The 18,148-nt window shown below is 34.6% G+C and overlaps 1 protein-coding gene across 4 annotated transcripts in view; it reads right to left on the bottom strand.

The window, feature by feature from the left end:
• The window catches only part of EHBP1 (EH domain binding protein 1), a 302,398-nt gene that overhangs the window by 13,693 nt on the left and 270,557 nt on the right, over window positions 1-18,148 (bottom strand). For all 4 annotated transcript variants that reach the window (XM_034432474.2, XM_034432477.2, XM_034432473.3 and 1 more), the window contains one exon: window positions 3,133-3,232. In XM_034432474.2, coding sequence (XP_034288365.2) covers window positions 3,133-3,232 — 100 coding nt within the window. The remainder of the gene's footprint in view (window positions 1-3,132; window positions 3,233-18,148) is intronic.

Raw genomic sequence — 18,148 nt, 5'->3', positions numbered from 1 at the left:
AGTTGGTATTATATTGAGATATCAAGGAGAAAGATACCAGTTAAATACTGTTGAAAGAGCGGAAGAATTTTATCAAAATAGGCTGAAAATGAATTTAACGTCTTCAGATATAATACAGGATAAGCAGAAGGAGCTGGAACTAAAGACAGAGACTGTACCAGATAAATTGCCTTTGGATTTATCGGATACCCCAGCTGGATTATCTACAAATTTGAGAGAAGTGCCATCTGATTTTAATGTGATGATTTATCAAGGCAAGGACAAGCATGGAAACCAATTAGAGGATATACAAGGGATAAAAAAGAAACGCGAGACACAGAAAATTAGGATGGAAGTCAAACCCACAGAAAGAAAACAAAAAAAGAAATAGGTTGTACAAAAATAGAAATTTCTAACCCAAGCAACAGTGAAGCCAGTGATTTTAAAATATGAATGATTATGTGAAAACATAGAGGAGGCGACATATTGGTCAATATCATCCTGAGGATAGTGGCAGATCTCTGCATTGCCGTAATTTTGGGACATGGAAAGAGCCTCAAATTGATGGTTTTGAATTATCTACTTTGAAACTTCTTTTTGTGTTGATAAATATATTATAATTATCTTGAATTATAAGGCAAGAGAATCACATTGGGATATGCAGAAGATCGGGTTGTTACCCAATACGATGATGGAAATTAATAATCCTGATGAAACCCACAATTATTATTATATGGAATATAATTATAATGTCACTCGGGTGGTTGTTTTTACTTTTATATATATAAGAAGATGTTTACTACTGATGGGGGCAGATATGATTGGAGATCTTGAATAAACTGTTGCATCAGCAAGCTATGTTACCCTATTATGGATGTTGGTTTTAACAATCCAGTGGAAAGACTTCAAGAAGATATTATATGGACTATAAATTTAAAGTTATTGTCTTTTCTTTTTTTATTTAGATATAATGGAATATATATATATATATATATTTAAGTAGTGTGGGCAGTGAATTAAAGATATCAAGAATTGTTGTGTATGGTAAATTTGTAAGACAGTGGGTGAATAAGCTAGCTACAGACTGATTAGTTTAAGAAAAGGGATTTTTAAGTGATACATTTAGGGGAGTGGAGGAAATGGATAGAGTGGAATAAATGTTAAATTAGATTTTATGGGGAGCCCGCTTTGAAATGTTATTAAAGTAGGACTTATCGTATAGTTTTAAAATGGAAGGTGGTTTTGAATTGTTGCAATAATGTATAGATATAAAACACTATTATGCTAAATTAGAAGTTATTTTATAATAGTTATAGTATAATGTGTTTGTTTTTTTTGTTTTTTTCTCTTCTTCTTTTCTGAAATGTATGGATAAAGGGGGATTTATAATACTTTTAGTAAGTAAAGGTCAGTATTTTGAGGAGGGAGTAAGTAATCTGTTATGAATTAGGGTTTTTTTTTGTTACGAAGAAGTCACAGGGGGGGAAGGGGGGGAGGGGGGGTTAGGGAGGGGGGAAAAAGGGGGAAAAATTTGTATTTGAAAACCTTTTCAATAAAAAAAAAAAAAAAAAAGATTTATAAACCACGATTCATGAAGTTGGGAACCCAGATTGACATCATGCATTCTTCCCAACGCCTCTCCTCCTATAGCCCTTTAGGATGTGTATTAGAAGTGTGAGCCCACTTTATGCCAGGAAACTTTGGCTTAGTCAGTTTACAGACCTGGGTAATAACCCAGAGATTTTAAAGAACAACTTCCAATCAGAACACGCAATACTGAATTAGGTGCACAAATGTCCTGAACTGGGATAAAGGTCTTGTCTGTGTTATTTTTTTGTTGAAACTGTTTATATTCCTTACCCATATTCCCTTCGCTGCCTGTAATGGGAATTTCTGTTTCTGCCTATGGGTAGGTAAAATGGGCATTACAAAGAATGCACTTCCCTTCTTCCCTACTTCAAACAATATTTGAAACTTCATCTAAATAGTTCACTTTGTCTGATTGTCAGGCCTAGCATTTAGTATAAATTGTATTTAGACATTTCTATACCAAAATGTACTCGTTTACTCTGTATATGTATTCACTTTTTTTCTCCCTATATTATAATCTGAAATACATTTGTCTTCCAATTTATAGGTGGTGGAAAGAGTTTTGGCATTCAGTTCAATGGTGAAACTAAGAATGCACAGATTGGCATATTTCTGATCAGCATACATTTGAATATAAATCTATTATGTTCTAATGTTTTCCATTTTAGTTTTAGAAAATCCTCACAAAAACTGTATTATTGTTTTTGCTCAAAAATATGTATTTTGAAATATCTTTTACATATATATATATATATATGAAATATCTTTCATATATATTATACCTAACTTTATTATTTTTAAGTAGACTACAACACTAACAAACCCAGGAAAAAGGAACAGTCTGAAGACCAAAACATTCTAATTTGTCCACTGGTCCTAGAAGGGCAAATCAAGTCCATTCTTATCACGAAATGCAAAGAATGACTGACATGAAGGAACTAAAGCCTACGTGAGTTAGAGCTCTACTCATATGCAAAGAATCTGTGAATCTCTCAATTAAAGTAGATTGGTATGTAGAGGAACCATTAATTTTCATGTTCCAATTTTTGATCCTGGTACTATGTTTACAGAAGTATATGTTTCATAAGCTTCTATCTGAAATGAGTGAAAACTGAGTTATTTCTTAAATTTAATAAATTTTCACTATATGCATGGAAATATTCTAAAATATTCTGCACCAGAGACAAATTCCTTGTGTATCTAATCACACTTGGCCAAGTGTTTTGTTGTGTTGTGTTGTGTTGTAGTCCAGTCCAGTCCAGTCCAGTCCAGTCCAGTCCAGTCCAGTCCAGTCCAGTCCAGTCCAGTCCAGTCCAGTCTAGTCTGCAATGATCCTCAACCTTTTCTTTATCACAGACTCCTTTAAATACCTTTTGTGGCCACGGACCATGGCTAGGACCCCCAAGACTTAACTCAAGATTTAAATCATAACATTTTTTCAAGCCTTCGTGGACCTCCTGTGACGACCTCACAGGTTGAGAACCACTGCTATAACGTATTCTAAAAGGAAGCAGAAAAATTAACAACTTTTGCATTGTAATTCACAAATCAAGACATACTTACAGAAGAGAAAGTTGATTCATTCTTCTTATCAAGGCATTTTTCTTATTGACTAACATGAACCATTCTTGCATCATAGCTTCTTCTTCTTCAGTATTTCTTCCTATTAAAACAGAGTAGTTTGATTTATATTTTAAAGACTCGGTGATAAGTTTAAACATAATTTTTATTTAGCACAGAATTTCCAGCCTCATTAAAAAAAAAATCCATGTACAGGATCCAAAGAGCTCAGTAATATTCATTTCAGCCTAAGTTTCCTTTTGACAGCAGTGTCTAAAAGCTGCTCTCAATATTATTTGGTTCATCCAGACTGCAAAACACTATGATGCAGGGAAAAAAGTTCCAATTTCTTTAAAACAACTTTATTGTCACTTTAAATGTACACTAATCGGCCTACATTAAAATGAAATTTCACTGCATACAGCTCTCAAAGGGTCACCGCCTCCAATATACACTATATAAACATGACAAAATATAAATAAATAAATTATACATGTACCCACATATATGACACCGAGAAACAACACAGTCTATTAGCTGAGACATTTAATATATAGTCTTTTCAATCAGTTCTATTGAAGGTATAGTTGGAAAACAACAACAATAAATTAATAGCTAGCTAAAGCAAACTCAACTTAATTTCAGATATATTATTAAAATCTAAAAATAACTAATAATCTAAAAAGTATAATATTTTAGAACTTCAAAAAAATACTTGGGAACACCAAAACATAAACTATAAACTTTACTTGTTTATAAAGCCTATTTCAACCACTGTATTAAAAAAACCTATCAAAAAAATAAAAACAAAACTAGCCTGATTTCCATTGACAAGGAATTTGAAGCAATTATTGACTGGTTCCTCTCTTGCTTTCTTTTCAGATTGGAAGGGCTGTGGATTAGAAGGGAAAATGGTGCTTTGGAGGTGCTCAAGTAGCATGTGCTCATAGCTCTGTGAACCACATATTCCTTTTCCTGGGATCACATGTCTTCCTTCCATAGCCAGTGGAAGAGATCATTTGCCAACAGGGTTAAACATGTACCTATAGCACGTATACCCAAAGCACCTTTTTTTTCTTTTGAATCTGAACTACTGCATAGCACCAAAATTACCCTCTGATTACAAAAGAACCATCTTCCAAGGATATTAAAATTGAATAGGTGTATTATAAGAGAGTGTGGATTTCTAAACAGTTTGTCATATTGGCTCATTGATCATAGTCAGCAGTTAAACTAAATTCCAGTGGCCTATAAAGCCACTGAAATATGAAAGTCACTTATTTTTAAGAATGGCCTTTGTCAATATATTTTGCAGAATTTATTACAGATCTCCAAATGAGGAGAATTTATGCGTTAGGCTTGGTTGACCCAAGGTTCAGAGATGATTCCTGGAATTTGTCCATGGTATGAATCTGAATATGCCGGGAACATTCTCAAGATGTGAGCTTTGCAAGGACAGTACAATACAGTATAGATTAACTTTCTGCCATTTCAACAGATTTTTAATTGTCAGAGCACCTCTATCTTCCTGTGATTAAGGTTTCTTAGTTTGCTGCCTCAAATGAAATAGAGTGGGTGGTGCAAATAAAAAGATGAGTTATTTTCTAAAACCAAAAATATTACCATTATGCTTAGATTATTATTTCTCATAGATATTTTTATTATAATGTATAATATAATCTGAAGGGTTTCTACAATGGAGATAGTAAAGACTTTTAATGCTAACTGACATAAGCACCTTAAGTCTTTTTATTGATTCTGGCTCTTCTTCAAATTAAGAATACAGCTATTTTCAACAAAACACAAGACACATAAATCTTATATATCTGTATTCAAAGGCTTTAAAAATCAAGTGAAACAACATAAATAGAACCAAATCCCAGTGAGTTCTGTCAATAGTGGACAACATGCAGCTCACGAACTGTTTTCTGTGACTTCTTGACTTCTTAGAGATTTTACTATCGAAATTCAGTTGTAAATTGTCAAATAATTGAAGAATGATCTCTTATCATTTTTTATCCTGCATCCCAATTCACCCTCAGGAAAATTGTGCAACATCTGGCTCTCAGCAAGATATCTCTGCATTATGCCCTGCCCGCTGTGAACACTGAATGCCAAAATAAAATAATGATTAAAAACAAAGCACCTCTGCCACAATTTATCTCCTCCACTGGACAGCATGCTATGTATAAACTAACATTATTATCTACACACTGAACTTGAGATTATGGTCCCGATCAGAATAGTTTGTCTAAGGAGATCTAATGAGTTAAAATGGAGAGTTTTAGCTCAAATTCTTCGTTAAAACATTAACATCAATGTTAAAGGTTGATTTATCAGACGTTTTCAAACTAGACACCTACAAGTCAGCATTTGAAATGTATCATCATCAGATCTCTCTTGACTGTGAGGAAATGCAGTATTATGCAATAATTTATAATACTTCATTTATACAATACTGTAAATCAAAGCTCTAACAAGATACATGAAGAAAATTGTGAAGCCATGCTGTACATACATTGTCATTTTGCACAAGGACGAAATTACAAAAGACCTATGTGAAAGCGGCTGTAAATTGTCCCAATGTTAAAAGGACTTTTCTTTTTCATTCAGTTAAAAACATTATTTATTCTCTCTTATAAATTAATTATAAGCTTTAAAAACAAATAAAGAGTTCAATTTAATAAAATGTGGGTGTTGGGGGTTTCTGTTCAGAAAACAAAGACATGGTTATGAATATCTGAAACTCATATATGAATTTTGGTAATCATGACTGCATTTTTGTAAATGTTGACAACTTGTCAAGACTTGGAACAGCCAGAGAATTCATTCAGCTTTTTGAATAGCAATACCCACCAAACTTTGAAGAATGACTATCACAGTTGTAGCAGATTAGCCTTTGCTACTCTGGAATAGTAATAAAGCTATTTTCTTATTAGCAGATTAGCAGTAAAAACGGTAGGTGTCTAGAACTTGCTGCTTTCAGCCTCTCATTTATGGTAATAACTGCCATTCCCATAACCATGCATTAAATGATGGAATTTTTTCTTAAATATTCATGCTAAATTTAAAATACATGTGGAGAAAATTATGGTTATGTTGTGATCAAAAGCTATTAGAAAGGTACTTTCTCTTTTTCTTTACCAATGTCTCTACCACCTTTCACATTTAATGCAAATATTATTGATGCTTATAAGTTGTCCCAAAATCATTACATCACCCTTATAGTAATAGGGACATTTGACTATGTTACACACATGCACTCGTGCATATTACTGCTCCCCTTCGATGCACTTCAAATATTTGGATCCAGAAATGGGAAAAACACAAGAAACAAAGAAGAACATCAAAACAGCAATGGTGGACTGTAAGCAAGAAGAAGAATCTGGGCCTCTCATATATTTTCAGTCCCATGTGATGTAAGAGTAGGGAGACTACATGGTGCCATCCAGTTGAATAAGGCTTCATTGAGTTTAAACACAAACATAGACACATGCAGACACCATGATAATGGCACCAAATTGCTTTGGGAAAAAAAGGGTTCTAAGTTGTTAGAAAGGACTGGATAGAATGCCTTCTTTTTCTTTCTATAATAATATCAGTAGTTTGAGTAATTTCCTGGTTAACAATACAGAAATACCATCAGCAAGAATTAGGCTTGTAGCACACTTTTCCCAAGGCTGTGAATACTTGATTGTGCGGCCCTGACTGTGTTAAAGGCCCCGTTTCCTGACTGTAGTAACATCCCAATAAAGGAAAATGTATTAGCATCCATAATAACAATTTTACTTGGTGCCATATATATTTATGCTGTACTCTTTAAATTGTTTTAGTGTTTTATGATATATGCCACCCAGAATCACTTGTTGAAATAGGAGCTATAGGAATCAAATAAATAAATAAATAAATAAAAATTGTTATTACTGAATATTTCATGCTCTCCCTTTTCTTATGGAACAAAAACTGGGAAATTTCTGACTGAGGAGTTTCTAGTTCACAAATAAATAGGGAAAGACTAAATACCAATTCACAGTAAGGACACAATACCACCAGCCTGCACTGCATTTTATACAGCATAAAATGGCAGATTATTGCATTGGAAGGATACACGTTCTGAAATTTGACAATAGAAAAATGGAAGGGCAATAGAAGCAAAGCTAAATATAACAGAATATGAAGTCCATTTCACCTATCTTGTCTCAGAGAAAATGGGACCTTCTACAACATGGGTGCCATCTACACATGAAGAACTGTTAAGGATAATATCACCAGGTGTTTTAGAAAGTATTCCCCAGGCACAGGAATTGACATGAAATAGCTAGATAGACATGACAGTTCTTCGGCCATCAGACCAATCTTGACTTTCCTATGGATTGAAAGTGAGAACAAAACAAGAGAGAAAAAGAGGGAGAAAGAAGTCAGATAAGATACACGGTCTTGGCAATAAGAATGGTTGGTATTAATAGAGGATAACAATAAGTGTTTGAGAGAATATTGCTTGGCATTGAATATTCTGAGTTTTGAATGGTGATTTAAATAAAAAATCCAAGAGAGAATTGGTGGTAGGAGAAAGTTGAGAAAGGGCGATAAGGCTGTGTGCTACTTTGGCAGGAAAAGAATGAGATTCAGTAAAATCAGAGTAAAAATCAGAGTTCCCCCCCAACAATGAGAGGGAAAGCAGCTGTAGTTTACTCTCTCACAGTAACACTGAAAATGGTTAAATGGTTAGAAAGAGAGAAAAGCTATTGGATGATAAAATCACAAGAGAAAGGAATTAATTGTAAGACATCAGGAAGGATGAAGACAAAGCAGACTCTCTTAGATATTAAACTGAGGAGGTGATCAGGGATATTGTGAAAAGAGTTTCAATGCGGTAGAAGGGATGGAAGCTAGACTAGAAGACGACCAACGAAAAGTGGCACTGGCAAAGAGAAAACAATTGTAGCAGTACCACTGGGATACCGCAAACTTTAGAGCCAAAGAACAGAGAAGGAATTAGCAGCTAGAGGGAGAATTGGTAATGAATGTTTTTAATAGAATGGGTGAGATAGTGGAATGTCTAGACTCAATTTTATTGAGGGCCGCATCAGGGTTGTATTTGACCTTGGAGGTGAGGCATGCCCAGGGGGTGTGGACAAGGTGGGCATGGCTGTGGTGGGTGTGGCATGTGATTTGTGGGGGGGGGGAAATGCTAAGGCAGGACTTCCCTGAAACCCTCCCTCACTCTCACTATACATGGTAATCCTTGAATTACGAATGTAATAGAGTTTACCAATTACATTCATAACCTGAGGATTCATTTGATTGAATCATGTTAAATGAACGTGATCACTCCCTGCTTTCCACAATGCATTTTTTAATCGAATGCACATGAGGTATCTCAGAGTGGGGAAGAGCATGCGGGGCATAGTGCTGCAGCAGGCTATCCAAGGCCTCCCCCAATCCACTGAGCTATCTCATGCTCCCCTGGGGTCCCCACAATTGCTTCCCCCCCATCCTGCCCAACCGGATCTCCACAGACTGGGCCTGCTTTGCTAGTATCCCAGATTCCACTTACTCCTCCCCATCCCATTTCCCATGGATTACTTACTTTTTGAAGATCTCCAGAGCTCCAGAAGAGGCTGACCCACTGACAGAGAAGCCAAAGTGTTTTATTCAGATGATGGCGAAGCTGTAAGAATGTGAAATCTAAGGAAAACATTTTCACCAGCTTCTGAGTAAAAGACTTCAGCTGGGGCCATGTGGCCAGCAGGCCTAGGCCTGGACTGGGCCACAGCAGCCTCCTGATTCAGGGATTGAGAGCGCAGCAGTAGCCAATCAACAAGGAGGCTGCTTCCTTTGTCTCATCGGGCTGAACTGCAAGCCCCTTGCTGATTGGCTACCACGCACCAACTCCTGAAGCTGCTCATTTGAACTAACCAGTAAGTAGAAAGAAGGAGATGGTTCATCACAGGCCCTCATGGCAGAGAAGCCGAAGTCTTTTATTTAGATGGGGAAAGCTGTTTTCCTTACATCTCACCTTCTTACAGCTTAATGAGCTTCTGAATAAAATACTTTGGCTTCTCTGCCACATGGGCCAGCCTCTTCTGGAGCTCTTAGAAAAGTAAGTACAGTAAAGCCATGGGAAATGGGGTGGGAAGGGCTGAATCTGGCCTCTGGAGGCTACATGAGGCCTGTAACAGGCCGGGGGGACAGTGCTACAGGAGGCCTGGATGTCCTGGCCAGGTGGCCAGGATGTCCAGGCCAAAAATGGGTCGTGGGGCCCCCTTTAGCAGAGGCACCGTGGGCTGGTCCTTTGCTATTTCCAGGATGGCCCCGTGGGCCAGATCTAAGCACCCCGCGGCCTGTGAATTTGACACTCCGGTATAGATGGAAAGAAGCCAAAGTAGGGAGCATTTATTTTGTGCTGGAGAAGAGAAATATTGGTACAGCAAACTCAATCAGAAGTAGGGAGAATACGGTTCAAAGTTCCAAGTGGAAGGATAAGATAAGGACTCTTTGGATGAGAGTGCAATGTTAGAAGAAAGAGGGGGGGGGAATGGTGAAAGACATTCAAATGAATGGTTTTGCTTTAGACTAGGGGTGTCAAACTCCCATTTTAACAAAGGGGGAAAAGGTTGCGATACATCACGTGATGACAATGTGTCATTGCAAGTTTGACATCCCTGCTTTAGACTAATATTAGCATGTTTTTATATGTGACTATGTCAAGAACTTTTAGCTTGTTCACAGGAGTTTCTGTATTTAGGCAAGAGAAAAAGATATTGTTGCTTGCCAATATACCTTCTCTTGACTGGGATCTCACTCTTGTTCCATGCCGCTATATGGAATAAATAAAACGTAGCAGAAAAAAAAAGCAGGGGAATACAGTGTCTCCATGCTCTGTGAAGTGCAGCTAAAAGCAAGCTGGTTGGCATTCTTGTACAATGTCACCGGAAATGGAGCACAGTCTGCTGCACTGTAACACAGGATACCTTCCAGTTCCTGCAACAGCATTCTCAGGACCACTGCTAGGTCTTCAGAAGCTTATATGGATTCATATACTGAATTATTCAAATCACAGAAGCAGAATTTGTAAAAGGATGTTTATGTGTGCTATCCATCAATTGCCCTGAGATTTTTACTGTTATTTTTTACAGATATCCTGATTTTTTGTTTTTACAGATACAGATGTTTAACAAATATCCTACACCTTGGATCAGGAGTGCAAATTGGGACCATTTCTCCTTCAGGTAACATTGTGTAATTCTAAAAGCTATTACATTAGGAAAGGGCAAACATTTAATGTCAAGAGCTAAGCAGCTTCAAGTTAGAGCTACAGATAAATTCCAGTGTTTACGTGGTGTAAAATATGAACATTTTAAAGAAACTCCGGTGTCTTTTTAATAACATTTTCAGTTGCTTTTCAGATTCACAGTTTTTTTGTGTTCGTCTTAGACCATATGATGCCCTACACTGGTCATGTGATACAGGTTGTAATAGGCACAAATCCTTTTGGGTAACAACAAAAGAAGAAAGAATAAAAAGAAAAAGCTGAAAAAAACCTTGGCATTTGGAAAAAGGCCAATTGTGGCTCTGACGAAGGCCTTTTTGATCACTGAAATGACACATGTGTGCAATATTAAGAGCAGTTAAGGTTTCATTGCCCATGGTTTTCAATTATTTCCCCAAAAATATTGCAGTTCTGCATGGTTAAAGATATTTTAAAACTCAAATTTAAGGAGATTATAACTGAACTTGGCAAAATAGATCTACATAACAATGATATAATTTAAACCGATTCTTTGCAGCTTCTTTTGCAGATTCTCAATAAATGACAGGCTTTTCCAGCAAAAATTGTTTGGAATTTATTTCTGTGAACCTAGGTAGAACTCAGTCAAGTTTTTGTTTGTTTGTTTGTTTGTTTGTCAGGGTAAAAAGCCTATTTAGATCATTCTGTAAAACAGTCATAAATAAGAATGGTGCCTATGTTGCTTTTGAAGAATCGCCATTACATTTAGTATTGGGATTATGAGCAAAACATATTGCGATTGATTTGACATTTGATTGCAAACGTGCTATTGTTAAATGAGATGAAATGACTGCAATGTATAAAACAGCCCTTAAATATATAATATGCTGATTCCTTGTAGTTTCTGCAACATAGCATCTATATTACAATTTTGTTTCTGGACACCTCCCCTCCTTTTAAACTAGCAAGTTGGACCATTACGAATTAATCCTGACTTTAATAACTGGTTAAAGACCCCTTCAGCTCTATAAATAGGAAAAAAATATTAAAAGCCTGTGATCACAGCGAGCTCTCTCATTTCTCCTCTAACCATTTGTTATTTAATCCAATACTAGTAATCCAATTTGTCCATCAGACTTTTAAAGGGCAGAATGCAACTTCCCCAGCTTAGACACTTTTCAAAGTACAATATATTTTTCAAATGAATGCTGGATGTTTCATTTTTTTCCCCCTCCTAACTGTTCCTTGCTCTAATGTATGAGGGAGGGGGGGGGAGAGAGAACAAGATGAACATTGTTCATACTGATTAAGTAAGAGCTCATTAAAGAGCTGTCAGTGCCGTTCTCTGAATATGCATGAAGCATATAATCAGATCTAGTACCGTCACTAGAGGAGAATATGGTAAGTACAAAGAATTGATTTAATTACTTAGAGTGGGCTGTAGTGGTAAAGCAGTCTTGTTAGTATAAAAAGAAAAAGAGGTTGTATTCTGGCACAGTTAGGGGGAAAAGGTAGTTTCTGCTTCTGCTACAATACTTAATCTCAGGAAAAAAAAGCACTTCACAATGCAGCTTAAAATGAAGATTGCCAGTGGTCCTGAAAAAGGCTGGAATTCATCTTATCTTTCCTAACCTCACCTAGTTAACTATCTTACAGAAAGCATTTTCTCTCTTTAATCGTAATTACACTTGAGCTATTTCATCAAATGGTCACATAGTCCATTTTGGAAAAAGTCCCTGAAATCCTTTGTACTAAAAACAATTTCATTTGAAATGCCTGATTTCCCCCGCCCCCCCCCAAAAATATTTTGATGGAAATTTCAACATAAGTAGGGAATCAGATGATCAACTTTACAGTATAATTTAACAGCCAGGTATCCTGAGTTAAAATATGAGACTTAAGTAATAGTATTGCTGTTTATAATTTTTTTTTTCATTTGAACAATCATGATTACTTTACTGCAAGTTCTCCAATGAAGTGCTGTGCAAAATAATTTTTTTGGTCTTGATTTATGGTTTTCCTAGTGAGGTCATTTTCCTGACTGTTAACTTATTTATTACTGTACTGTTATCTGATTTGAAAATTAGCATTTTAATTTCTTTGCATCCAGTTTATGATCTTCTTAATTAGGAAGCTTTATACACTTATTTCATACTGAAATTCAAAGTTCCAACTAGTGATAAGGTAATGCTTCACTTAATAGTACTTTCCAGAGAATTCTAAATTATTTGGAAAGCTCTGTTCCTTACTGAACTCATGTTCAATAAAGGTTGCACTAAAATTAATTCTATAATACTGTTCAGCAACCCAGAATGTGGGAGTTAACATTCTTTCAAACTGCTTTACTCCTTTTGGTCAATTTCATGACCAAAACTATTGTTTTTATTCATTGATTAAGAAAGCTTTAGTTCACTGAAGTCTTGTGAAGCCATTTGTGCTGCAACCTCTGACGAAAACAGGAGTAAAATACATATCACTTCTTTTGCTGATTCATGAGAACAGAGCGTTAAAAACATGTCAATTAATTATTTTAATAACCAGTAATCTGCTATTTAATCAGAAATAGAAAATAAGCATTTAAAAATGCTATGCTAAATCAAGTAATAGTATGTATCTATGTGCTATTATTTCTCTTTAAAAATACAAGGAAGTAAGTAAGGAAATAATGACGAATGTAACATAATCACAGAAAAGAGCAGACTATCTTAAGTCTGCTAAAGTTAAACTAAGTATAGATTGACCCAGATTGACTAGATTGCTGATGCAAAGATGGAAGGAAGTGTTGCAGCAAATTGCAAATATTCCTTTGAGTAGCTAGTTCAAGAAAAGCAGCAACATGTAGAGACAAGAATAGCTTGTTGAATAAATAAGTGAGCACAGTAATTTCTCTACACATTATGTGATCATAAATCTGTCAAGACAAGTTGGAGAATGAGTATACAATATATTTTAAATCTTTTAAATTGAAATGTATGTAACTATTTTCCTAAGTGATTTACAATCTTCCAAAGATTAAAAAAAATGTCTATCAGTTTCCAACTCTTTCCTCTTGAAATGCCATTATTAAAAAAAATACAGATTTAGAGAAATCATTTTATATGGGGCCTAGAGCGGTGATCACTTAATATTTTGCTTATTCTAAACCTTGTATATGTAATGTTAAGAAGCTCCTCAGGACATGGGCTTCGATAGCAAGGGTATTGTATGCAAACAGAAAACCCTTCCACTCATTATAGTGGAATTGCTGATCCCTCCTGTCATATCTAGTTTTCTGACTCATATTCCAGATGCTTCAATGCCTTTCCGATTCTCAGGAATGGCCGATAGGGATGGAAGAAAATGTGGGAAAATTTTGTTCTCTGCACATAATGTGTTCTACAAGTGGCATGGAAACCAAATGGTATTAGATGCTTTGCTTATTAGATGATATCGTTGTGTACATTTATTACCACAGAAACAGGTTCTTAAACTGAAAGAAACTAAAGGGTGCAGTGCATATGTGCATAGTAGATGACTGATCCATCTCTGTGAATGCTCACAATCAATTTTAGGAGAATGAATGAATCACAGAATTTGTAAATATTCCACCGAATTTGTGAGAAGTTGTTAATGTTCATATAGTAGCCGCACCATTTTAATAAATTTTATATGCAGTAAATTGTAATAAATGCATTATTTGCAGAAAATTACATAATTTCTAATTAGATTTCAGAAAATCAAGTGACCGATTTGCAGAATTTGAATTTAGCACTACTCTGAAAGAATTGAAAAGAGGATGTTTATTTATTAAATTATTATTTGGCATATGATGAGAACATGCCCTACTAAAAGCTTAAGATTCTACTATATTTTCTACGGATTTAAAATCAGAAACTGTCTGATTTGAAATAACTTTAGTATAGTCTTAGATAGGTAACAACTCCTTTATTTATTAATCAAATTTAAATAGCCAGCCATCTTACCAAAGTGATACGACAAAATTACCAGTGAAGTTTGCAGAAGAATAAATAGATTTAAGAAAAAATAAAAAAGAATGACGTAAGTCTTTATTTACTTATGATTTTCATAAATAAATATGAAAATTTTCATAAGTAAATATGAAAATACTTATGATTTTCAGTAAAAGAAAGCTAATAAACAGAATCATCCACATTACATGAAAATTCACTATCACAACATGGCATAAAAGCCAACTTTTCCATAGGGGAAAATAATATTGTAGTATCTTTTTTAGCAACATAAAATTAGTATTAATAAAATATTAAAATATGTGTACAAAAATATAAATTATATAATTACAAGATATACATCTGATGAATGTGTCTTGGAAAAAAAAACCCTGATGGTTGTGTTTTTCTGCCTGACTTTAGACTGTCACAGCAGCATTCCATCATTTCGTTATTGTCCAAAGCTGGATTTTACCAGTTTTCGCTCAATTATCCACTTGTCCGTTATAGTATTACTCTAGAACTTCCTTCTAGCAGAGTGAGTTATTGGGAAGGATGTTGATAGTGAAATTACGTAGCATTTCAGCAAAGTGAAGTGGCTATTTACACAACTTTATGTGGTGCTAGCCAGGAACAGTTCAATTAACTGAAAAAGTTGCAGCAGCTTTAATGATTTGAAAAAAGGTCATTTGTATGTACTCCTATACATTCCAAAGCACATATTTTTGCCTTGTTGCAATGCAGTGTCTTATAATGTAGAAACTATATTTTAAAATCTACTTAATGCTTTAATTAAAATAAGCTAGAATTATCTGTATATATTTCCATGGTTGAGACAGAAACAATCTAAGTGACTGGCTGAAAACAATTAGTAATTTACATTATTAAAAAAAAAAAACTTAAATTGACAAGTTAAATGTATAGCATGTATAGCAACTTTTAAAGTCATTGTCTATTAGGAAAGAGTTTCAACATAAAATTAAACTTCTAGTGTCAGAAAACATAAAAACAGAAATGATGTAAGTGTCATTTACCTAAACACATATATCTATCTATTCCTGAGTTTTTTCTGCTTTTTAATTATTTATAATATTAAAGATGTTTACATAATCGGTTGGATGGAACAGCAAACATAAACTTTTGGCTGCCTAATTGATATAAATAAAACCCAGACATGTTTCTATCATAGTCACCTATTTTTAGAAATGTCTAATACATTTTTATAGCTTCATTTGAATTAGTCATGTCTCTAAAAAATCCTGCTACATAAATTATGGAAAAAGAGAGGGACATACTAATAAGCTTATTAACTTTTTTCTTGTCAGATTTTGAAAGAATATTGAAAGTACTTGTAAGGGCTAGGAAAACAAAATCCAAGGAAATTTGAAAGGGCAAGAATGACTGCAGATGTAATCCATCTGTATCCATAAGACCATCCATAAGACCAAAGGAACAAGGAAATTGCTATAATGTCTGGATCTTGAGCTTTTTAATTCTTCAGCTTTCAACACACAAGAATGGAATCAGTTTTAAAGCAAAGTTGAGAATTAAATTAGAATTATTAAAAATGTTCAGCATAGAACCACTGAAATAGACACTCCAGCCTGATCTATTCTACATGGTGGCCCAGGTACATCAAAGGGTACAAAACCCAAGGGCCAGAGACCACTGAAGATCAATAATAAACACGCTTTACATGTACAAAAATATTTTGATTCCAGAAGAATGAATGAAACATGGAGTATCATCTACAAAATGTTGTGGTTTGTTTCAATAAAATCCTAGAGAACAGGGGCATATCAAGGGACGATTGAGGGGGTGGTATAGGGGTTCTGCATGAGAAAACTACTGGCAGTTGGGCTTTTGGTACCTGTGCATTAATCAGCTCTTTGTTGTTTAGTGACAATACAGCAATGATGGAGGAAAACATGTGCCTTCAAGCCATTTTGACTCCTGCCCCTGCAATTTTCTTGGTAGCATTTTTCAGATCTGACTTCCCTGTTCTTCCTTCCTAGAAATGAGAGAAGTGACTAGCTCAATATCACTTAGTTAGCTTTGTGCTTAAGGTAGGACTAGAATTCACAGTGTTTTGGTTTGTGATGTACACTTTAACCACTATACCAAATTGGTTCTCAGCAATCAAGGAGGAGGGTTTTAAAAAATGAACTACTCTGGCAAACCTGCTAGGTAAGCCATGCCTCGCTGCCTTAAAAAGATTAAAAGTTAGATCATTTTTTAACATTAAAGATATGTAATACAGAAACACTAACACTAAAAGTTATTGATTTGTATTTATTCAGTTTTATGATTGACTGATGAAACATTCTGACATTAGCCAATAATGAGCATAGATCAGAGTAATTCAAAGAAAAAAAGAAAAAAATTACTTTGTGAACCTGCCAAAGGTGCTGGGAGTCAGAAGGGTATGCCAATTTATTTATTTATTATTATTATTATTATTATTATTATTATTATTATTATTATTATTGACAATTTGAAAGAGAATGTAGAATTTGGAATTATACTTAGACAGTTTAGGACTCAGTGCAAGAGACTTTTAAATCTGTATTAATTAATGAAGACATAAATTTATAGGATCAATTCATTATAGAGTGGATTTTTCTCTGCAAATCAAGCCTCAAATAATGAGCAAAAATTATTTGATCTGTTGACCTTATAAATACAAGTGATGTCTTCTATTAGTGATTTACATGAGTAAATCTGTCATTTAATTGGCTACTTGAAAGTAAAATTAAATTAAGGAATGTTTGAAGGAACTGTATAAAATGATACACTTTCTCCTTTAGGCTAATATACTCCTGTAAATGTTCTAACTCACATCAACGATGACACTAATATGCCAGATTTCTAATAAAAGTTCTTAATGATTACAAAACCACTACAATAAGATGCAGAAGCAACAAGTAAGTAAATATTTAAAAATGCTGGAATGCAGACATTAAGTATAATGCAACAGTAATTTATGGGTGACTTCAGATTAAGATACCTCTTTACATACTGAAAATATGAATGGGTGGATGAGATGGAATAATCACTAACAATCTTTTGAATTTCATACACACTGGAAATCCTTTGCATTAAGCAGATTTGGATTAAACAGGTTAGTGTTTAGTTGGGAGATCACCAAAAATCCTAGGGCTATGAATTAGGCTGAGAATTTGGGGGGAAAAAATCCCCAAAGGAGGCAGTTGAGTCAACTCAGGCATCTCTGAATTGTTGAGAAGAAACCTATATGGATGTGTCCATATAGTCACCAGGAATTGAACTGAATTTGAGAAGGTCTTTATCTTTAAACACACTTGGTCTGTCCCAGCATTTGGACTTATTGCCACATTTGTTATTCATTAAATAAATTGATTCAGTTGTATTATTAATTTAAATTATAATTCCTTAATTGTGATAATGATGTTCCTTGAGCATGAGGAAGAAGAAAAAGTTATTGAAAACACAGTAGTTTCAGATCATCTTGAGATTCCTCTGTTACCTGCTAAACAATTATCTATATTGTATCTGCCCCTTACAAGTGGTTACCAAGAGAATGAAGAAATCTCTGTTGTAGCAAAAATATGAAAGAAATTCTGAAAAGTGCAAGCATTGAATTATCCAGATTTCTGTATCATTATTCCAATCAAGAAAGTAATTATGGGGTTTATTTGTTATGTTAAAAGTTCAACATCTGGATTGCTAGAAATCAGACTTTATTCTAAAATAAAATATTATTTTGAATGTTCTGTATCTTTATGCATCAGAAGAATTCAAAATAAACCAGTCTGAGCCACTAGTTCGATCTTCTAGAGAAGTTTAGTAGAATTTTACTTAT

The sequence above is a fragment of the Pantherophis guttatus genome, chromosome 1, assembly GCF_059756535.1.
Source record: "Pantherophis guttatus breed Tessera chromosome 1, ASM5975653v1, whole genome shotgun sequence".
Classification (NCBI taxonomy): Eukaryota; Metazoa; Chordata; class Lepidosauria; order Squamata; family Colubridae; genus Pantherophis; species Pantherophis guttatus.
This window is presented reverse-complemented; position numbering and strand designations above follow the sequence as displayed.